Source organism: Ovis canadensis, chromosome 2 (assembly GCF_042477335.2).
Source record: "Ovis canadensis isolate MfBH-ARS-UI-01 breed Bighorn chromosome 2, ARS-UI_OviCan_v2, whole genome shotgun sequence".
NCBI classification, from domain to species: domain Eukaryota; kingdom Metazoa; phylum Chordata; class Mammalia; order Artiodactyla; family Bovidae; genus Ovis; species Ovis canadensis.
Window position 1 is genome coordinate 244,790,683 of NC_091246.1, and position 20,379 is coordinate 244,811,061.

The 20,379-nt window shown below is 43.1% G+C and overlaps 1 protein-coding gene and 1 non-coding gene across 2 annotated transcripts; both read right to left on the reverse strand.

The window, feature by feature from the left end:
- Positions 1-1,603: 1,603 nt before the first annotated feature.
- PPP1R8 (protein phosphatase 1 regulatory subunit 8) lies at positions 1,604-20,379 on the reverse strand. Its single transcript, XM_069578881.1, has 7 exons — positions 19,489-20,379; positions 17,488-17,548; positions 12,301-12,454; positions 10,788-11,008; positions 9,295-9,439; positions 4,267-4,331; positions 1,604-3,049 (listed from the first exon to the last, which is right to left on the reverse strand). Exons 1-7 carry the CDS (start codon positions 19,542-19,544, stop codon positions 2,696-2,698), a joined length of 1,056 nt encoding a protein of 351 aa, XP_069434982.1. The 5' UTR covers positions 19,545-20,379; the 3' UTR covers positions 1,604-2,695.
- Positions 15,750-15,915, reverse strand: LOC138434912 (small Cajal body-specific RNA 1). Its single transcript, XR_011254969.1, has one exon. It is a non-coding gene; the product is annotated as a small Cajal body-specific RNA 1 (non-coding RNA).

Sequence of the window (20,379 nt, forward strand, 5' to 3'; positions counted from 1 at the left end):
GCAAGCAGTTACCAAACAGTTGCTCTTGAGCTGTGATCAACCTGTTGTTTTCTGCCAAAAGGTCCTTCTCCATGGGGTTCACCACCCTCTCCCATCCTGGGGAGGTAAACAGGAGTCATCTCCTCCCTTCTCAGCAGAGGGCCCATTAGGGGCATAGGACACTGGGGAACCAACAGTCGCTTCTCATCTCTGCATCCCTCCCCAGCGCTACGCTCACCGGAGCAATGGAGACCATCTGCCAATCCTGGTGAACAGGAGGGGTTTACCTCCCCAGTCATTGGCTACAGCTGTGTTAGGGGCAAGAGTCAGCTAAGCCCCTTTCTGCAGTATTCCCCTTAGAGGGGCACTAAAACAGGGTTGGAATAAATCAGAAATCTGGGTGCCAGGGATGCCAGGTTTCCATACCATGCCTCTATTTGCTGTGTAAGCACCAAATTCAGCCATTCCAGCTTCCACCAAAGTCAAACGGACCTTTGAAAAGAGCGAGCTTTGCAGGCTTGGATATTCCCTAGTGAGCCTTCTTTGAGACACAAATTGAAGTTTTACTCTGCAACTCAAATTCCGAAACCAAATAACACATGGCATAATCTCTTACCAGAAGGATTTTATTACCTAAAATACATCTAAATCCTTTATTATACTTTCTAGTAAGTTGTCCAGTTTGGGAAAAACTTTTCTTTCAATTTCCAAACATCTAGCTCCAATCTACAGAGCCCGATGGCAAGCCAACTACGGCTCGTACACTCCTCCCCTTACCTCATCCCGGAGGCCGTGTTAACCTGTGCTCAGGCTCTGGAGTCAGAATCCAGTTCCAATCCTGACTTCACTACATGAAAATCATAAGGAAGTTTATCTCTGAGCCTGTTTCATCTGTAAAATAGGGATAAAAACAGTATTCCTTAGGGCTATTAAAATTAAATAAATGCTGCAGATGGTTGCTTGACAGTAGGCAGGTACTCAACGAATGATTTTGAACCAGCACTAATAGTAACCTTTGCTATGATGACAGGAAGGTGTCCTCATAAGATGAGGACAGTCATCGTTACAGAAGCCAGCAGAGAAGTTAAACTTCTGTCTAGCTGTGATTTTATAGATCTCTGTTCCTTTTACCAGGCTGCTCCTGCTGTGAGTCCACACTCTCGACCTAAGGGATTTGGAGCCTCGTTGGCATTTTAGCCACAGTCACGTGCGTTGTCTCACCATGCACAAAGCGCGCTTCCTGCAGTGTCCTAGCATGCAAGACACATCCACCCAGCTCAAACTCCAGCTGAGATCCCCTCTAAATGTCCTCAACTTTGCTTGCTCTCACTCCTGTGCTTCCTGAGCTGTAGCTCAAATGCACGCAGCTGCAGCCAGACAGTGGTGGTTACACTGGGACAAGGGCACCCGTCTCTCTGTCTTAACCCACTTTGCTCAGTGAGGCTTCATCAGGGGACTGGAATCTCTAATTAGAATTTCCAGTTCGTCAGGGGGCATCTTTATTTGTGGTAATAAAATGGGAACACAGCGTCACCTCCCAAGCCTGACAGCTGTACCTCTGACAAATATTCCCTCGTGGCAGTGGAAGTAGGTGATGGCAACTGAATCACAAACTGCACCCAAATGACAAAAGTTACATTTAATTTACAATGTAATAAAGGTTACAGGTAAAAAGCTACACATAAAGCGTGAAAAGGCCTATTACACAAATGTACAAATCTCTGTACAAAGCTCTTATCAATGTGTCCTACCTTCGTCTCCTATGTTTGTTAGCCAGGTCTTCTAGTCTTGGAGCTCTGGGTCGAGTGGGGGAAAGAGCCTCCGAACCATCATCTAAAAATGTCCTCTTAGAGACATCCGTTACTTCAAAGTAAAAATCTTTTCCTTTTTAATCAGAATTGCTCTAACTGGTCATATCCTTTAAAAATTGCCTTCATAACACACTCAAAAAGGAAAGTAATACCTTAGAGAGTAGAGGACAGTACCCTGAAATCAAGTGAGAAACTTCCGCAAGTACTCAGATTTCACAAGAAAAACAGGCAGAGTTCAAACAATACTGTAAGTTTAAAACTATCAACCTGTGTCTATGGCACTGGTCAGATGAAGAAAAATAAAAATGTTCTCATTCAAACAGAAAGGACAAAAGAGAAAAGCCAAACTGCTGGACCTCAAAACCACTGACCCAGGAAAACACTTTTGTGTTTAAATCTTAGCTTAACTGGAGAATTTTAAACCCTCCTGTTAAGTAACCTGGAATCTGCGGCAACTCCTCTGCTACCTGGACTCCCAGGGATAGTAGGTATAAATTAGGCTACTGGACCCATGAGGCTGGCGGGGCTTCTGTCACCCCCACAGCTCTGGATTCAACCTGAGGGCCTAGAGTTTCTCCCTGGGGTATGTGACCTTAAATAAAAATGACCCTAGAAAGAGGGAGAAAAAACAAAGGAGAAAAGGAAAGGCTGGGGAAAAGCCAGGGCAATCTATTTAAAAGGCTATATGAAACATTTCTCCACAATGAAAGTGTTCTGAAGACAGGTCTTTCTGGGATATTTCAACCTCACCCCCCGTTTTAATATTACATGGTTAGGACCCCAGGAGACATTCTGAAAGACGATACTGCACACATGAAAAGTTTTTCTCCCTAATTCATTAGCTCCCCCCAGCACCCTTCCACCCTATTCCCACCCAATCCCACCCTCCTCCATGACCAAAAATATCAAATCAGTAAGGAAGGTGTGGGCTTCTTGCCCGGCCACGCCTCTTTTGCGTATTTCTTCTTCTTGGGTTCGTTGACAGCTTCGGGGTTATAGACAGCAGGGTTTGGTGCAGGGTTCATGTTCACTGCTGACGGCACAACAGGGGTCAAGTCCACATCAGGAGCGAGGTTCGGGTATGGCATGGGCAAGCCACCAATGAGCGCTGTCCCATGGATGCCGTGCGGCTGGGAGCCAGCTTCACTGTGCGTGGGGGGCAGGCCCCCGTAGAGTCCTCCACTGAAGGCAAAGTTCTGCATGCGCCTGCTCCCCGATTCCTCCAGGCCCAGGGAGCCAGGGCCCTCCACCCGCTTCTTCTGTGGTTTACAGAGGAGACAGAAGTGAGACAGAAGAGTGCTGTTAGGTTCCTCTACTGCAGTCCTAGAAAAACTGGGGAAGGCCCCTGAACCTCTAACTCGTTTGTTTCCCAAACAACCCATCTCACTGTCCTCAAATCTCAGGGCCTGAAGAGGCCTTACAGTGGTCCTCTAACACGTGGCTCCCAAACACTGCTCCACACACAGTGCTCATCATCCTATGCCAAACCAAGAAAAATGAGGCCAGTGTGTGAACTTTTCATAAAGTTAAGACTTATCCAGTTTAAGGGACTATTCTTTACCCTAAGGTCATGCCTCTCTCTGTTTTTGATGTTAAAATGCCCTTTTAGGAAACAAAGGTGATTAATAGATGGTTGCAAGTATTCTAATTTTTATTTTCTTGGGGGAAACAGACAGCAGAAAATTCCAAAGGAAGAAGAAAGAAGAGAAAGGTGCTCAAGGGGAAATGTGACACAAATGCTATGGAGCTGTATGAAAAAATTTCATCTTGTAGTTTTTCACATTGGACTAAAGTTCAACGGAAGATCTTCCTGAAACAAAGACCAACCGGAAACTTGACACATTTCTTGATCTAATATATTCTGAAGATTAGGAAAAAAAACAACTCTCTCTAGCAGCTCTGACCAGCATCTTCCAATCACCATTTGAACACCTCTGCCAACAGGGATCTGCTTCCAGGGGCCACTTGTTCCCTTTTGGAGCCCTAGCTGTCAGGTAGTTCTCCATGAGCACTCAGAACATTCTGTAGCTTCCACTTCTTCGTTCTTCAATAGAGCTATCCTTAAACCTAACCCACTGTGGGCTGGCTTTCCTATCTGTGTCATTCTTGTTCACAAAACAAAGCCATGGCAAAAGCCAGAGGTGCCATGCAGAAGGCAACTATGCCTCCTCTCTGCCTAACAGCTTACTCTGAGTTAAGGGAAGGCTAAGGAAACATGGGTCTCTCTGCACCCTACCCTGCTGAGAGGTAAATTTTCAGACTTGCATCACATCATAATTTACATGCAGCATTAAGCTGGCTCGTCACCTGCAGTTTCTCTAGGGCACTCCAGGATCCCAACACACAGGTCAGGTCAAAGTATTCCCACAGTATGAAAAACAAGAAAGGAGCAAAGAATGTATTTTAAAATTAAGCCTACATATGGAAGAGTGGGTTTTTAACCCAGATTATATAACATTCCAAACATGCTTCCTACCTTGACTGGGACCACTGCAGTCTGCACCATGTTTCGAAAGCGACCAACTGAGGGATCCACATCCTCTGCAAAAAGACACGAGAGCAGGGTTAATTCAGTAATCCACTGGGAGGATTAATGTCCCATGGCTCAGTGTGAACAGTCACAATAACTCATATTACAACAGTAAAATACAGCTAACACTTCGAGTGTTTTCTGGGTATGTGTTCAATCCTCACAACAACCCTATGAGCTAAGTACCACTGGAGTAAACATGTAATAGATGAGAAAACAAACTCAGGCTTGGAGGAGGAAAAAGACAGGCCCAGTCACCTCGCTGGAGAGGAGCCAGGATATAAAGCTCAGCAGGCCTGTGCTCTAGACTACTTTCCCATTCCACATACTTCCCTCTTTTGAGGGGAGATTAAAAAAAAGTAGACATCATCAATCTCATGTTAGTAATAAAAGAGGGACACCTCAGGAGGTCACACACCACGTACTCTGCTAACACCTGCTCATAAGCGAAAAACAAAATCAGGATCCACACCCAGGGCTTCTAGCTTAACTTTGCCTTTTGAACTGAATACAGGCATACCTCGCTTTACTGTGTTTCACTTTATTGTGCTTTGCAGATATTGCAGGGTTTAAAAAAAAAAAAAATCAAAGGTTGGTGGCAACCGTGCATTGTCAGATGATAGTTTGCATTTTTTAGCAATAAAGTATTTAATTAAAGCACTGTAAAGAAATAAGGACATGGGTTTTTTTTAGATATAATGCTATTTTTTAGACATAATGCTACTGTACACTTGTAAATGTAAATTATATATGCACTGGCAAACCAAACAAATCTGTGTGACTTGCTTTGACATTTGCTTTATTGAAGTGGTCTGGAATGGAACCCATAATATCTCCAATGCATGCTTGTACAAGGAAGACTCACTAAAAGATCTGAAGGCCCTGCCCAGGCAGGGTGGGAGAGCTTTTCACAGCTTACACACACACTATTGCACCCTACAAAGCTTCCAGCTTCATTCATTCACTCTGCCAGAAGAAAGCACTAAGATCAAGTAACATCCTTGCAATCAGTCTCTCATTTATTGGACAGAAGGCATGGAAATAAAGAGCAAGACATGGTCCTGCCTTTAAGGAGCTCACAGCTATAAAGCCAGATGGGTCACAATACAATGGAGGTGCTTCAAGGGAAGTATGAAAGTAGTCATCTTGGAGCACAGAGGGGAGACTGGGTTGGATGACCTAGAATGAACAGTTTCCTCACTGAAGACGAAGTGTGGGGAGACAGGCAAGCACAGACTTACTATCATTACTAGAAAAACCAACTCCCTGGCCCTTTTACCTTAACACAGTGGTAGGAAAGGAGCTGTTTCCCGAGCAGACACTGTACACCTTATTTTAATGTAATGAAGGTGTTTGCTATTTAAAGAAACACTCCTGTGAAACCCTTTGGGATATAAAGTATTCCTTATTTAATTGAAGAGCCCCTGGTTTATTTAAGTCAGGTTTTTCACATATTAGGATGCCTCTAAAGAATATATCCTGGAATTACGTACACAAACAATTGTTGTTCAATGAACGAACGAGTGAACAGCTTCTATACGGAAAAATGAAGAGGAAAAGGTAGCCAGGCTCATCAGGAAGGAGACAAGGTCTCTAAAAACAGGCACACTTATTTTCTCTCATTACCACAGGAGCCCTGTTCCAATCAGCCCTTCAGGAAAGCTAAATGAAGCGCAAGAGCAACTGGAGCCCGAGAGGCGTGGCTACAGGTTATGTGCCCCATGAACACAACAGGCCTGTGGAAGTGAGGATGAGGCCATCGAGGAGACCCTGTCCTGTGCTGGCTGCACAGTGTTCGGTCCCCTCACCCTTTCCTCATTCTCGAGCCATTTGACTCCTGAAGAGGGAGTCTACCCACTGCAGGAAATCTCTGCTCCTGGAAGATCTACCAAGAAGTTCCTTGCCAGGTCTACTTCTGGTATAGGAAAGTCTGCACAGGTAAGTGTGACAGGGCTGGCAGATGATGACTGGGATAATGGCTAACATTCATCAAGAGCTACTGAGTGCCCGGATGAAGCACAAACTGGAATTAAGATTGCTGGGAGAAATATCAGTAACCTCACATATGCAGATGACACCACCTTATGGCAGAAAGCAAAGAGGAACTAAACAGCCTCTTAATGAAAGTGAAAGAAGAGAGTGAAAAAGCTGGATTTAAAACTCTACATTCAAAAAAGGAAGGTCATGGCATAGAGTCCCATCACTTCATGGCAAATAGATGGGGAAACAATGGAAACAGTGACAGACTTTATTTTCTTAGGCTCCAAAAATCACTGCAGATGGCGACTGCAGCCATGAAATTAAAAGAAACTTGCTCCTTGGAAGAAAAGCTATGACAAACCTAGACAGCATATTAAAAAGCAGAGACATTTACTTTACCAACAAAGTCAAAGCTATGGTTTTACCAGTAGTCATGTATGGATGTGAGAGTTAGAGTATAAAGAAAGCTGAGTGCCAAAGAATTGATGCTTTTGAACTGTGGTGTTGGAGAAGACTCTTGAGAGTCCCTTGGACTGCAAGATCAAACCAGTCCATCCTAAAGGAGATCAGTCCTGAACATTCATTGATGCTGAAGTTGAAGTTCCAATACTTCAGCCACCTGATGTGAAGAACTGACTCATTGGAAAAGACCTTAATGCTGGGAAAGATTGAAGGCAGGAGAAGGGGATGCCAGAGGATGAGATGGTTGGATGGCATCATCAACTCGATGGACCTAAGTTTGGGCAAGCTCTAGGAGTTGGTGACGGACAGGAAAGCCTGGTGTGCTGCAGTCCATGGGATCGCAGAGTCAGACATGACTGAGTGACTGAACTGAACTGAGTGCCGAGCACATATTGGAGGTATTTTCACTTAATCATTTAATCTCTCCATCAATCCTATGGGGCCATAAGTCTGATAAGTCACTTGACCAGAGGGTCACAGAGCTACCAAGCAGAGATGTGAATTTCATACCCAAGCCCTCTGATCAGAGTCCACGCTCTTAAACACTCTGCCATACTCTCCCTGAACATACTGCCTTCATAAAGTTCCAGGACAATAATTTTCTTCTTTTTCTTTTTAGCTGCCCCATGTGGTATGTGGGATCTTAGTTCCCTGACCAGATACTGAACCCATGGCCCCTGCATTAGGAGCAGAGTCGTAACCACTGGACCACCAGAGAAGTTCCACAATAATTTTCAAGAGAAAAAACAGGACATATCAGACCCTAGGTCTTGAAGGGAGACTTAATGAATTATCTAGTTCAGTCATTCCCATACTGTAGGCTGTTCATCAGTACAAATAAGAGCTTAGTAAAACTACAAATTTCTATGTCCAACCCCTAGAAACTCTTATCTGGCATCCAGAAATAAACTTTCTAGATTAGTCATTCAGCTCCTGACTGAACATTTCCCTTGGATATTCACTACTTTGACAAGTAATTCATTCCACTTCACACATCATCAGAAAGTGAACAAAAGTCACTAGAATGAATGCTTCAATCTCTTTCACAGGAATTCTTTTAATTTTTCTTCTAAATATAAGGATCTGTTGTTGCTTTTAATGCTGAGCCAAATACTTGCTACTCACAGGCTCTGGTTTCACCCACTCCTTCCTCCTGAAGGTCAGCCTTGCAAACATCTATTCTCAGGGTGCCTCCCCCCAATCTGCTCTCCTTCATGTGCATTTCCCAGCATTCAAGGACCACTGTCCATAGCTGGGAGTCTCCTTCTCCCTTAAGACTACAAAACACATTTAGTATTTCAGTAGAAGTTAGAGCCTTAATGGGCTTCCCTGGTGGCTCAGAGGTTAAAGCGTCTGCCTCTAATACAGGAGACCTGGGTTCAATCCCTGGGTTGGGAAGATCCCCTGGAGAAGGAAATGGCAACCCACTCCAGTATTCTTGCCTGGAGAATCCCATGGACGTAGGAGCCTGGGAGGCTGCAGTCCATGGGGTCGCAAAGAGTTGGACACGACTGAGTGACTTAACTAACTTAGAGCCTTAAAGAGGCAAGACTTCAATGCAGTTAATAGTGGCAGAAAGTTGTCCAGTTTTAAGTTACCAGTCATACACAGATCCCCATGAAGACAACAGTGTCTGCTCTAACCTATACTTAAACTCCACTATGATACAGACATACTGCATCAGCAAAGGAGAACTACAGCCATGCTCTGTATACTGAATTGTATGGGCCCTTCCTCTAGCTACTTCTTTCACACTGCAACTGGATAATGCTTGAGTGTTCAGGGCACTCCATCAATGAAAAGGCATAGCTTGTTTTATTGTACTTCACAGACACTGAGTTTTTTATTTCAGTAAATTTGAAGGTTTGTGGCAACCCTGCATTGAGTAAGTATTTCAGTGCAATTTTCCCAGCAGCATTTACTCACTTCCTAGCTCTGTGTTATTTTGGTAATTCTCACATGTTTCAAACTTTTCCATTATTGTTACAGTTGTTATAGTCAGAGAAGGCAATGGCACCCCACTCCAGTACTCTTGCCTGGAAAATCCCATGGACGGAGGAGCCTGGTAGGCTGCAGTCCATGGGGTCGCGAAGAGTCAGACACGACTGAGCGACTTCCCTACAGTGGTATATGACCAGTGATCCTTGCTGTCACTATTGTAAAAAGATTACAACTTGCTGAAGGTTCAGATCATGGCTGGTGTTTTTTAGTAAGAAAGTATTTTTTAATTAACGTATGTACATTGTCTTCTTAGACATGATGCTACCACACACTTAACAGACTACAGCGTAGTGTAAACGCAACTTTCGCGTGTACCGGGAAACCAAAAAATGTGTGTGACTTGCTTTACTGAAATTCTTGAACCAAACCCACAATATCTCCAAAGTATGCCTGTAGTATACAAAAATATCTCCCCTGAATATAGCACTTGTTATTCTAAACCTTGTTGAGAAACAACTGACCTACAGATTGTGTAAACTACTCTCTAGGATCACAGCCTTTTCATCAGAAAAAACTAGGAGGACACCTCACCTGGGTTGATGATCTCATCATCCTCACTAAAGGTCACCCGTGAGTTCTTCCTCTTCCTCTTTGGTCTCTGAATGTCCAGATTCCCCTCCTCAATGGTGAGAGTGGAAATCCGCTTGTTGTGGGCAGTGTTGAATTCTGTCAGGTTCTGGGCCAGAGTTCACACAGGAAAGACAGGAATGAGTACACAAGGAATTTGAAGGAGAATATTACCAAAGAGCAGGAAGGGATGAGGAGCTAACCTTGACCTCTTCACTCAGATGAAGTTCTCCTTGCATCCAGAAAAGATTACTGTCCCTAAATAGCTAACACCAGCAAGGCTCATTTGACAGGGTGTGGAACATCTTCAGTGACCAGTGATATTCAAAAGGGGCTGAAGGACCTTGAGCTGAAAACAAGTCATCTGTGCAAAAACCCTTGAGTTGAGGTTTGGGGGTTTTTTGAAGAAGGTTATCATGTCTTCATGCTGAGAATTAAACGAATGCGACTTCATAACTATCCATCCATCTCAGTGATTAACTTGGCCTCAGCACTGCTGCCTGCCTCTTTTCAATCCCTTGGACTTATTCCAATCTGCGCTGCAGTTTGAGACATCCCAAATGTCTTGAGAACAAGACCTAGAGATGACAGGAGGAGGCATGGAAGCAGTCTGGAAAAGAATGGGCAAGAGGGACTGCCAACCAGGCCCCTGGCTATGAGGCTACTTATTTACAGCCAACTAACTTCTAAGTTGTAAGATTTCTACTGTGCTTTTTTCTTCCTACGATCTGGGAAACTGACTCTGTATACAAGAAGAGTAAATGTATGTGGGTGGTTAAGGACAGGCTGCCATTTGATCTACCTGGATAGACCAGTCACACCAATACAGTGACAGGCATGTGAAGACAAAAGCTACATCACAAACTACTGGGGTCAACTCTAGACAAGGAAAACCTTAACACATTAAAGTTAAATCTTGTAAAATTCAGGGCAGCCAGGTCCAGAGCAAAAGCAGTCTAGTTCTACTCAGAAGATTCTTAGGCTGATTGGACAGTATCAAAAAAAGCTACATAAATGAATGAAAGCGCCAATCTCTGTAAGCCAGTGTTGTTCAAACAAACTTTCTGGATGATAGAAATGTTTTCTATCAGAGCTATTTAGTTTGGTCAGTCACTAGCTCCATGTGACTACTGAGCACTTGGAATGTGGCTGGTGGCTACTGCACTGGATGGTAGAGCTCTTAAGAAAGGTAACTCCCAGCCTTGGCTTCTAACATGCAGCAAAGGTGCAAAACACAGCCATAAGGGTCTACTGGCTAGTCAGCCCTGGTTATATATAACCAAACCCACACAGTGCAGATTTCCAAGGGCCACACCACACTGCCAAAGTGGCAAAGGCTTACCACTCTATTCAAGAAAACCTCCAGCTGCTAAGTCATTGGCATTTCAAGCTACACAGAACAGCTACTGCAAAAACCAGTCTCCAAGACATAACAATGACATAGACAATAGAATTACATCAAGTTCTGTTTCCTCCTCTGGAAGCCCCAGTAAGCCCTTGAGTTCATCATCCTCTCCACCCATCTTCTCATCTCCTTTCACAGCTGATGGCAATGTCTGAGGCTTCTCACGTAGAGTGTATGCCCTTGTGGATGCACCAAATGAGACCGTGGAGTCGATGGGAATTTGCTGAGGCTTGTGTGGCTCCAATCGAATGTGACCCAAGAAAGTGCCGTGTGCTGGGAATAACCAAATCAGAAATGTAAGAGAGGAAAAGAAAAAAACAAATAAAAAACAAACCTGAATTGCAGAAGAGAAGCTTCTGCCAGCACATCAGTTTTGCTTTTTAAAACAGAAATGGCATTGGGTCTACTTTGCATCCCTTGTCATGAGTCACACTGAAAAGGAAACTCCTTCACTGAATCCTGAATCACTACAGTGGATTTCTTACACATCTTCAGACCTGCTGTTACCCCACATAACAAGTACCTCTGCTATCAGACTGACTCCATTCTGGGTCCAGCAGGAAAGGCTCCAACCTGGCAAAAGCCATGCCCCGCAAGGAGGAGGACCAGGAACTGCTGAGGTCTGATCTCTCCAGCCCCAAGCCTAAGGAATACAGGAACTGCTGGATGGGTAGCAGTTATACTTGGGGTTTCCCCAGAATAAAAAATGAGGCTGGCTGAAACACGTGTAATACCAATGGCAAGGTAGGCCAAAAATCCTACTGCAGAGTCTGGATACTTTTCCATGTCTACATTCTGCATATTATGAAATGGAGAGAAAAGACGAGATAAATTTGCAAGTAAGTACTTATGAGACAAGGCTCTCCAAAACCACCATATAACCATACTGGGGTAACGTGTGCATGTGTATGCAGAGGGGGAAAAAAGGAGTAAAACACGATCAACCCAGGAAGGAGATCCTTTACGTTCCATGCTGCAATTAATTATACACAGGTGAAAACGAACAAACTTCCAAGGCCCCATGTAGTCAAGTTTCAATTGCATTTCTGAGATTATCTCTGACAAACTTGAAAATCTTATAGTCGGAGTGTGCTCATAGAATTAAAATTGATATTAGTAGTAGTAGTAGTCAAAGCAAAATGTAGCTGAGATAAAGAACCTATTATAAAAAATGAACTTGCTCAAAATAAGGATTTTTTTTAATGTCCTGTACCCACAACTCTGCTACATTAATGGAGCTAACCAAAGCTTCTGCTTAAACTGGATCACAATCTCTCAGGGGCCTATAAACACATTCCCTAGTTCCTAGGTGTTTTTTTATTCTCTCTATATACCTATTACTCTCTTCAGGAAAGCAATCCCTAAAATCTTCTTCTCTCTCCACTCATTAATTATTTCAGTAAAATAGGAAATAACACAGGAATGGAGAAGGACTGATTCAAAAACCAAACATAAACTTCCTTGATGAGCAATAAAACACAATTTCAAATCTGAAGAACCCAAAGAGCATCTCCACACTGCCCAAAAGGGAATGTGTAAAATGGGATGGGATACGAGTTACTTACTACTGTTGAGATCTATCAGGAAAACTCTCTTCAGATGCTTGTGGTAGACCAAGGCAGCATGGACCCGAGAGCAAGACTGGTGGTCTATTGTGAAGTCACACAAATCAGGGTTTCGCCCAAATAAGTAATACTTCTTCTCATCGATAATCAGTTTCTAAATAAATATAAAATACTACTTAAAGCTGGTTTCAACAGGGTTTAGCAAAAATTCTTCCAATAAAAGTAGAGCGTATTAACGTAAAATTCCTTGTCAAAGTAAATATATATATATATGTATATTTATATATATTTCCTATTATTCTTCAAGATAGAGACCTCAGAAAAATTTACTAACATTTTTTGGGGATGGCAATTTTAATCCCCAAATATAGTGGTCAAATGTTGAGTGCCGATATGAAAAGAACTTTCCCTAATCCTATTAGATGTAAATGGCCTGCAAGAGAGGCTGTCTTCTTTTCATTGTAAATTTAAGATTTCACTTAACTTGAGGTTGAGCAGCAAATAAAAACATAAGGCATGCCTATAAAGGAATAAGACCTCTTTTCAGAAAAATACATATTCAAATGAAGACTATCAACTGGTTTACAAAGGAAGGGAGGTATAAACACTTACCTATATTCTAATCATGCTGCCAGAGCCCCAAAATATTTTTGGAAGCCCCTTGAAATCAGAATTACGTTAGACATCACCGTATGAGCCTCTAGATCTAACTTTATGGTCCCATTTCATTTTGGCCACAAAAAAGCATTACTCAGAGTTAACTCTAAATGAGTACTTGCTTTGTCCAAATATGGTATGACCTCACAGGGGAAAGATTTTCCAGGTTTGAGGAAAGAGAATGTAGAGATTCACATTTATTGAAGGGCTATTTTTTGCTAGGCATTTTAAGCATTATCTCATCTAATCCTCAAAACAGGTCTGTGAACTAAGTATCACCTTTATTATTGAAAGTGAAAATGTTAGTTGCTCAGTCGTATCCAACTCTTTGCAACCCCATGGACTGTAACCCGCCAGGCTCCTCTGTCCATGGAATTCTCCAGGCAAGAATACTGGAATGGGTTGCCATTACCTGCTCCAGGGAATCTTCCTGACCCAGGGATCGAACTGGGGTCTCCTGCATTGCAGGCAGATTCTTTACTGTCTGAGCCACCAGGGAAGCCTATCACCTTTGTTATTAAACATAAGAAAATGAATTCAGAGAGATGAATCTAGTCATTCAAGGCAGTCAGGCTGGTTAAGTAGCAGATGTGGGATTTCAACTCAGGTATGAATAACTTGCAAGGCTAATATTCTCAACAACAGTGCCATGGGTCTGAAATAATTCTGAGAAGAACTCTAAAATGTTTCTAACCACTCCTGTGGAACTGGAAAAAATAGAACTATATAATGTCTCAATATAATAGTAGAAAAGAGGATTTTGTAGAGCAGCAAACTGTTATTTTAAAAACTGCAGGGGCTGATGTAGTACCGTTAACTTTCATTTTGCCAAAAAAGAACTTTCTTTTAAAATTGTCACCAATCATTTTATAAAAGAAAGGTCATTTTAACAAAAAAGCAGGGAAGACAAGGATAAAAGGCCACTCTTTGAGTTGAATTTAGCTTTATGAAAAACTCACTACCCTGTCTTTTTCTTTTAATCCTTGATCAGTAAAGATTTTGCCACATATTGGTTGTGGACTGGGCTGTCACAGATGAAGGACCCTAGGTTAAATTTTTGCTAACACTTCATTCAGTTCTTAAGGTCTACAATTTGAGCCTTTGAAGAATAACCCTCATTCATATACATTATGTTGTTCCTTTACAGTTTTTATTTTTATCTGCACCACGTGGCTTATAGGATCTTAGTTCCCAGATCAGTGACTGACCCCATGCCCTTAGCAGTGAAAGCGCCGATCCCTAACCACTGGAATCCCAGGGAATTCCGTTTTTTTTCTTTAAACAGAATGTCTCACTAAGCCCTAGTTCACATTTCACACTATGCTCCTTCTAAAATCCCTGAAAGAAGACAGCACAAAGCTGAGTAAGGAAGTACAGTCAAATTAGGATTGTACCAGGCTAGGATTCAAGAGGCTTATTTTTCGTTCCTGGCTATGTCACTGAACTCACAGTGGGCTACTATTCTCCCCTGTGCTTCAGTGTTCTTACAAAACCAGAAATGTACCTCACATACTGGTAACAGTTAACAACTGCTGAGTACTTAAGTGCACACACTGTGCTATGAGTTTTATGCTATGTCATCTCATCTTTACAGCCACTCTGTGAGCTAAGTAGGCACTATTATTCCTATTTTTATAGATAGGAACAGTGAGGCATAAAGAAATTAATTAATATATGCAAGTTCACACTGCTATATATTTATAAACTGGATTAGAAATTCAGGTCTGATTTTACAGAGTCTAAGCTTTTATAACCACTATATATTTTCTTCACTCTTCCTGCATCAAAAAATCTACCATATGGCAAACATTTAAGGAGTGAACAAGTAGTATAGGTCACACTCTTAATTTTTTTTAAACACTTACCCAGTTACTTGCCAGCTTATACTTTAAGGCTCAAAGGGATGGGGGTCACCTTTGGGAAACTGTCCAGCAGAGCCCACTTGCTGCTGGGAGAGCTTGTCCCAGACCCCTAGTGCTAGGGGGCCTCAAGATTCAACAACAGTCTGACAGCTCAATGCCACAATTGTCCCATGCCTGCTCAGACCCAAATATTAAGATGTGGGTTAAAAATAAGACATAGCTTTAGAATTGAGAGAGCCCTAAAATGTCATCATGTTATTTTCTCTAGGCAGTATCTATGCAAGTTGAATCTCATAGATGCATTTTCCATTCGTTTCTATATGCACATACATGATGTCTTCACAAACTTAAATTTGCTAACCAGAGAGCTCATAGGCTGGACTTAAAACAAGTCATAAGACCACCAGAGCTCTTGGGTTCTAATACAAAATTGATCACCTTTCTATGATTCCAGGCTTCCCTGGTGGCTCAGCGGTAAAGAATCCACCTACCAATGCAGGAGACACAAGTCTGATTCCTGGCTTGGGAAGATTGCTAGAGAAGGAAATGGTAACCCACTCCAGTATTCTTGCCTGTGAAATGCCAAGGACACAGGAGCCTGGTGGCCTACAATCCATGGGGTCACAAAAGAGTTGGACACAACTTAGCGACTAAACACCACCACAAGGTGTCAATACCAGAGCTTTAGGTGTTTAGAGAAGAAGAAAGAGAAAAGGTCTTCAAATTAAATATGCACATTCACAATTAAAGGTATCTCAATTATAGAAGTGTGAAAATGTAGAGGAAAAAACAGTATGCCCCAGAAGCAAGAAAATGAGTGAATTCTTAGACAATTTGCTTCTTCTGTCCACGTGAATGAAATAATGCACTGGCCCTTCAGTAGTCACTAAACCACAATTGCTTAACTAGCTATGGCTAATACCATTATCCAGTTGTGCCTCTGAGTTATAACTCAGAGTGTATCTTTACACCCCGGGCTTAAAAGACTCATGGCTTTTGTTTTAATATTGCACTTCTTAAACCCAGCTATCACAACACATCACAGGCCTCTGACATAAGGCTTGGACATAGATAGCTCGGTTAGTATCAAGTGCTGCCTAAATCCTTAAGCAGATCTGGAGCCTATTTCTCTCAGAAACAACACAGTGATGCCTATGGATTGTAACATGACACCTTTGTGGCAACTCAGACCACTGAAAGACAACATCACCAGTTTATGACACCTTTGTGGCAACACCTAAGAGCACTGAAAGACAATATCACCAGTTAATGGAAACCAGTAATCAGAAGGATGTTTGACAAGAGTGCTTTGAAAATATATATTATTTCTCAAAAGAATTATGATATTGTCTTTAAAGCTAGGCTCCTTATCTTTTTCTCCCTGTTGCAAATTGAAGATTTATTAAATTCTGGTTAGAAAAATAGATTTCTATATGTCTATTCAGCAACATTTTATATATGTGGGACAGTTTATAGTTAAAGAAAAAAAAAGACATTTTAGCTAAATTATTCCCTTGAATAATCCTGATATTTTGTAACCTTTAAGACAGAAGAACCCATGACAAAGTGGTTCTAACTGACTGGCTAAGGGCTTGATGAATTCATCAAAACTTCTGCCTTAATGTTTTACAAAATACATGTATCACTACAACATCCTGAAAGTGAAAACAATGTATTTATAGAACATCCTTCAGGAGATTTCACAGATAGTTTTCATTACAGGGTGCAATGTTTTTACTATATACATCAAAGAAAAATAACTGCACTCAATAATAGGGCCTTGAATTTAAATGTCATCTGAGCAAACAAACCTAAAGTTGGTTGAAGACATGGAGACTCACAACTCGATGGCCACAGTGGGCTTAATTCCCATTTCTTGGTAAATAAATGGTACAAAAGAATTTTTAAAAATCCACACAACCTAAGAGCTAAACAAAATTCGTGTTCTCTTGCAGTTCTATGCAGTTTTCATTCTAGAAACTTGGAGAAAAGCTAGAATTCTGCTACACTTGTTCTTTATACTACTTACTTCGACTATAATCATGTAAATTTTTGTTTGGTTCTGTCTTTCCCACCAGATGATTCCTTTGAAGACAGGAACTATGTTCGTTTTTTTTACTGCTGTATTCCCTATGCCAAGCACAAAGACTGGCACATAATAAGCACTCAGTAAATGTTTTAAATGAGTGAATGAATTTCATCACCATTTCCATTCTCTTTTTTGAACATCTGTCTTACTTTATGATCTTCTATGAAGGGTTTTAGCTTGAATGTCATAAAAGCAACTTAAAAGTTGAATTCAATCTATATCATTCACTTTCTTCTTCAATTATTGCAGGTCTTGCATCTTCCACATAACTCCACATACTCAGAGAGAAGGAATTCACCAAGTTATAGGGCATCCAGTTTCACTGAGGCCTACAGGCCCACAATCTATTAAAACCCTTCATTTGGAAGGTAAGAAAAGTCACAAGAAAAACTGAGTATCTGTAGAGATACACATTGGCATGTGTTTTATCACTATGTGCTTTTAATAGGAAAAAAAAATCAGGATGAACAAAAGTAGCATTGCTGGAAAACAAAGCACAGGGGAGGGGGTGGAAAAGTGAGTCACTGGCAAGAATCTTTAGTGTGGTGGGGAAAAAAGGGAAGATGTGTATTTCCATACCTCAATTAGCTTGTCTCCTTTGACTACATCCAGATGTAAACCAGGAGGGGGCTTACCTGCCCTGAAAAGTAACAGTGAAAAAATATTTTCAGGATGAGTTTGTAAATGCCATTTACAATCATTATCCCATTCAACACTGCAGCTCTCTTACCAGCCTATAATTAGTTCATGTTCAAGCAGAAATGTCATCTACTTTACTATTATAGCTCCTTTCTGCATTTGACACTTACCTCCCCAGTGATTCAACTGCTCTAAAACATATTTCAGGGGATCTGTATTTAGAGCAGCACCAAAGAAACCTGTATTTTAACACTGAATTATCTACCTTGGAGAGAAAGCAGGACAGAGAATGCAAGTACTATAGTCGGAGTTGTCTGGTCACTTGGAGTTTGAGTCTAAGATCTGCCACTCCCAATAACCAATAATTACCATACAAAGGTAGAATAAATCAGTTGGTGTCTGGGGCTGATCAAGGTAGACTCCTCACAGAAGAAAGAGAGGGCATTGTCCTGAGCTCTGAGGTCAAACCAGATATGTAATTTAGGCAGTGAGGGCAATCCAAAAGTATGCCATGAAACCAGGTACCAATAAATACAAGAGATATTTGTTAACTTTGAACAGGTCATTCTACAATGGCATGTATAAGGGAACTTTTCTCTATACTCCTATAATCATACCATCCAAGGGAGACACATATATGTCAAAGTACCTAACACAATGTCTGGTGCACACCAGAAGTTAAGGAAATGGTAAGTGATCTTATACAGTCTCTTCTAACTATAAATTTACTATCCTGGCCCAGTAAACTTGTAGTTAGAAGACATAAGTAAATATTCTGAAATCAATGCGGCAAGGAACTGAAATGGATAAAATTTGCAGACTGGAGCAACTACGTGTTGCAGAAGTGCAGAGACCCAGACAATAGCTACACATTCACTTGTTTCCTGTCTTTGCTCGTCTGAAGTCTGGAGAACAATTACCAGAGTCCCAACATCTACGCACGCGCGCGTGCACACACACACAAACACAAATGCATCCATTTACATCTAACTGAAGATACAACATAGTCATCTCACAAGCCTGACCCAACTCCTCTATGCTGGTTGCTGGGAGGACAGTGCATTGGACAAAAGCCCATTTTGTCTGGAAACCAGGGAAAGCCAAGTTACATCCAGAATATGCTTTCTGAACTCCTACTCTGTGTCTGGCTCAGGCCTAGGAACTGTGACTCTAGAGAAACATTAGGCAGCCCTTGCCCTTGAAGGGTTCAATATAACGGCGAACACACACAAACACCACACTGTGATGAGCAGAAATAGCTCTAACTCGGATGGGTCGCCTTGCCAGGCAATTCATATAATTCATCGTGTACTCCACTCAAAGAGTAAAATTATTCCATTATTCCCAAGAACTTGCGAAGGCAGGTTAGGAGTTCATCCTAACAAGCAAGGATGCCCTCTGGTGCCCGACTTCGCGCTGGTGGCTAAGAGCACAGGAGTAGGTCAGAGCCGTTCCTGCCCTCAGGGAGCTCCCAGTCAGCGAGAGACAGGCAAGGGCCGCACCAGGCTGCAGTAACAACCGCGGGATGCGAGGCTCTGAGGGGGGATCGGGGCCAGGAAGCTAGCTCGCGCGCGCTCGGGACAGAGAGCGGGGGGCAGGTACCGGGCTCCACAAGAGCACCAGGCACTCAGGCAGGAGGCACTCAGTCAGGAGTTGGGGTAAGTTCGAGACCAAGGCCCCGAAGCGCCCCGGCAGCCGGCTGACTGCCCGAGGAGCTGCCTAAGCCAGCGCCTCAGAGCCCCCAACTCTGGGTTTCCTCGGTTTCTGGGCCCGGGCTCCGAGCTCCGGGCTCCTCCACACGCCGCCCGGCCCGACGGACACTTCTCCCTCAGTCAGTCCCAAGATGTTTGGGCCGTTCGGCTCGCTGCGAGAAATCAGCCGCCCTGCCGGCACAGGCCAGCGTAGCCAGGCCACTCCAGCGCTGGTCGCCCCGCCACTCACCAGGTCGGGCAGTCGAACAGCGGTAGGCTGGAGCCAGAGTTCGCGGCTGCCGCCATCTTGCGTCTCCCCCTCCCATTTGGCGGGCCCGAAGCACGCTGGGAAACTGGAAGACCCAGAGGGGAAGAGGCGGCTTCCCAGCGACCTGTGCGTCTGCGCGCGCGCGCACACACACTCCCACGCACGCACGCACGCACGCACAGGGCGCTGTAGTAGCGGTGGAGCCTGGGTTCCCGTTTAGGGGTGTTTTTCAGGGTTTGAGAGGGTTGACCTTCTCCGGAGGCCAGAGCTTTCCTCGGCCGGCAGTTGTCTGAGGAAAATGGGCTCGGTTTCCCTGTGCGTTCTTTTTGCAAAGACGCTCCCAGGCTCTAAAGTCTTGTGATGCCACCCTTGCTCTGGGCTCGCACCGTCAGCCTTTTGACTCCCAAGATGAAGATAAGCTAGAGGGTATAGGGCTTAGGGATTGGAAAAACACCAGTCTGTTGTGTCTCCTCTAACGGTCCTGAGAAGCTACCTTTCGGGGTCGTATAAACTCTAGACAAACAGGAGCCAGGGACGGATCCAACCAGACGGCAGGCGTCCAGATCATCAAAATGCATGACTGAAAAAGGTTATTTAATCAAGTGGAGGCCTCTTTGGATTTTAAAATTTTGGTTATAGTGACTAGAGTGTATAACGAAGACAGGATTCAGGTCTGCTTTTGTCCAACAACTGGGTGAAAGATCATCAGCAGGGCTTCTGGTTGTAATGGCTTATTGTCTGCTGCTGCTGCTGCTAAGTCGCTTCAGTCGTGTCCGACTCTGTGCGACCCCATAGACGGCAGCCCACCAGGCTCCCCCGTCCCTGGGATCCTCCAGGCAAGAACACTGGAGTGGGTTGCCATTTCCTTCTCCA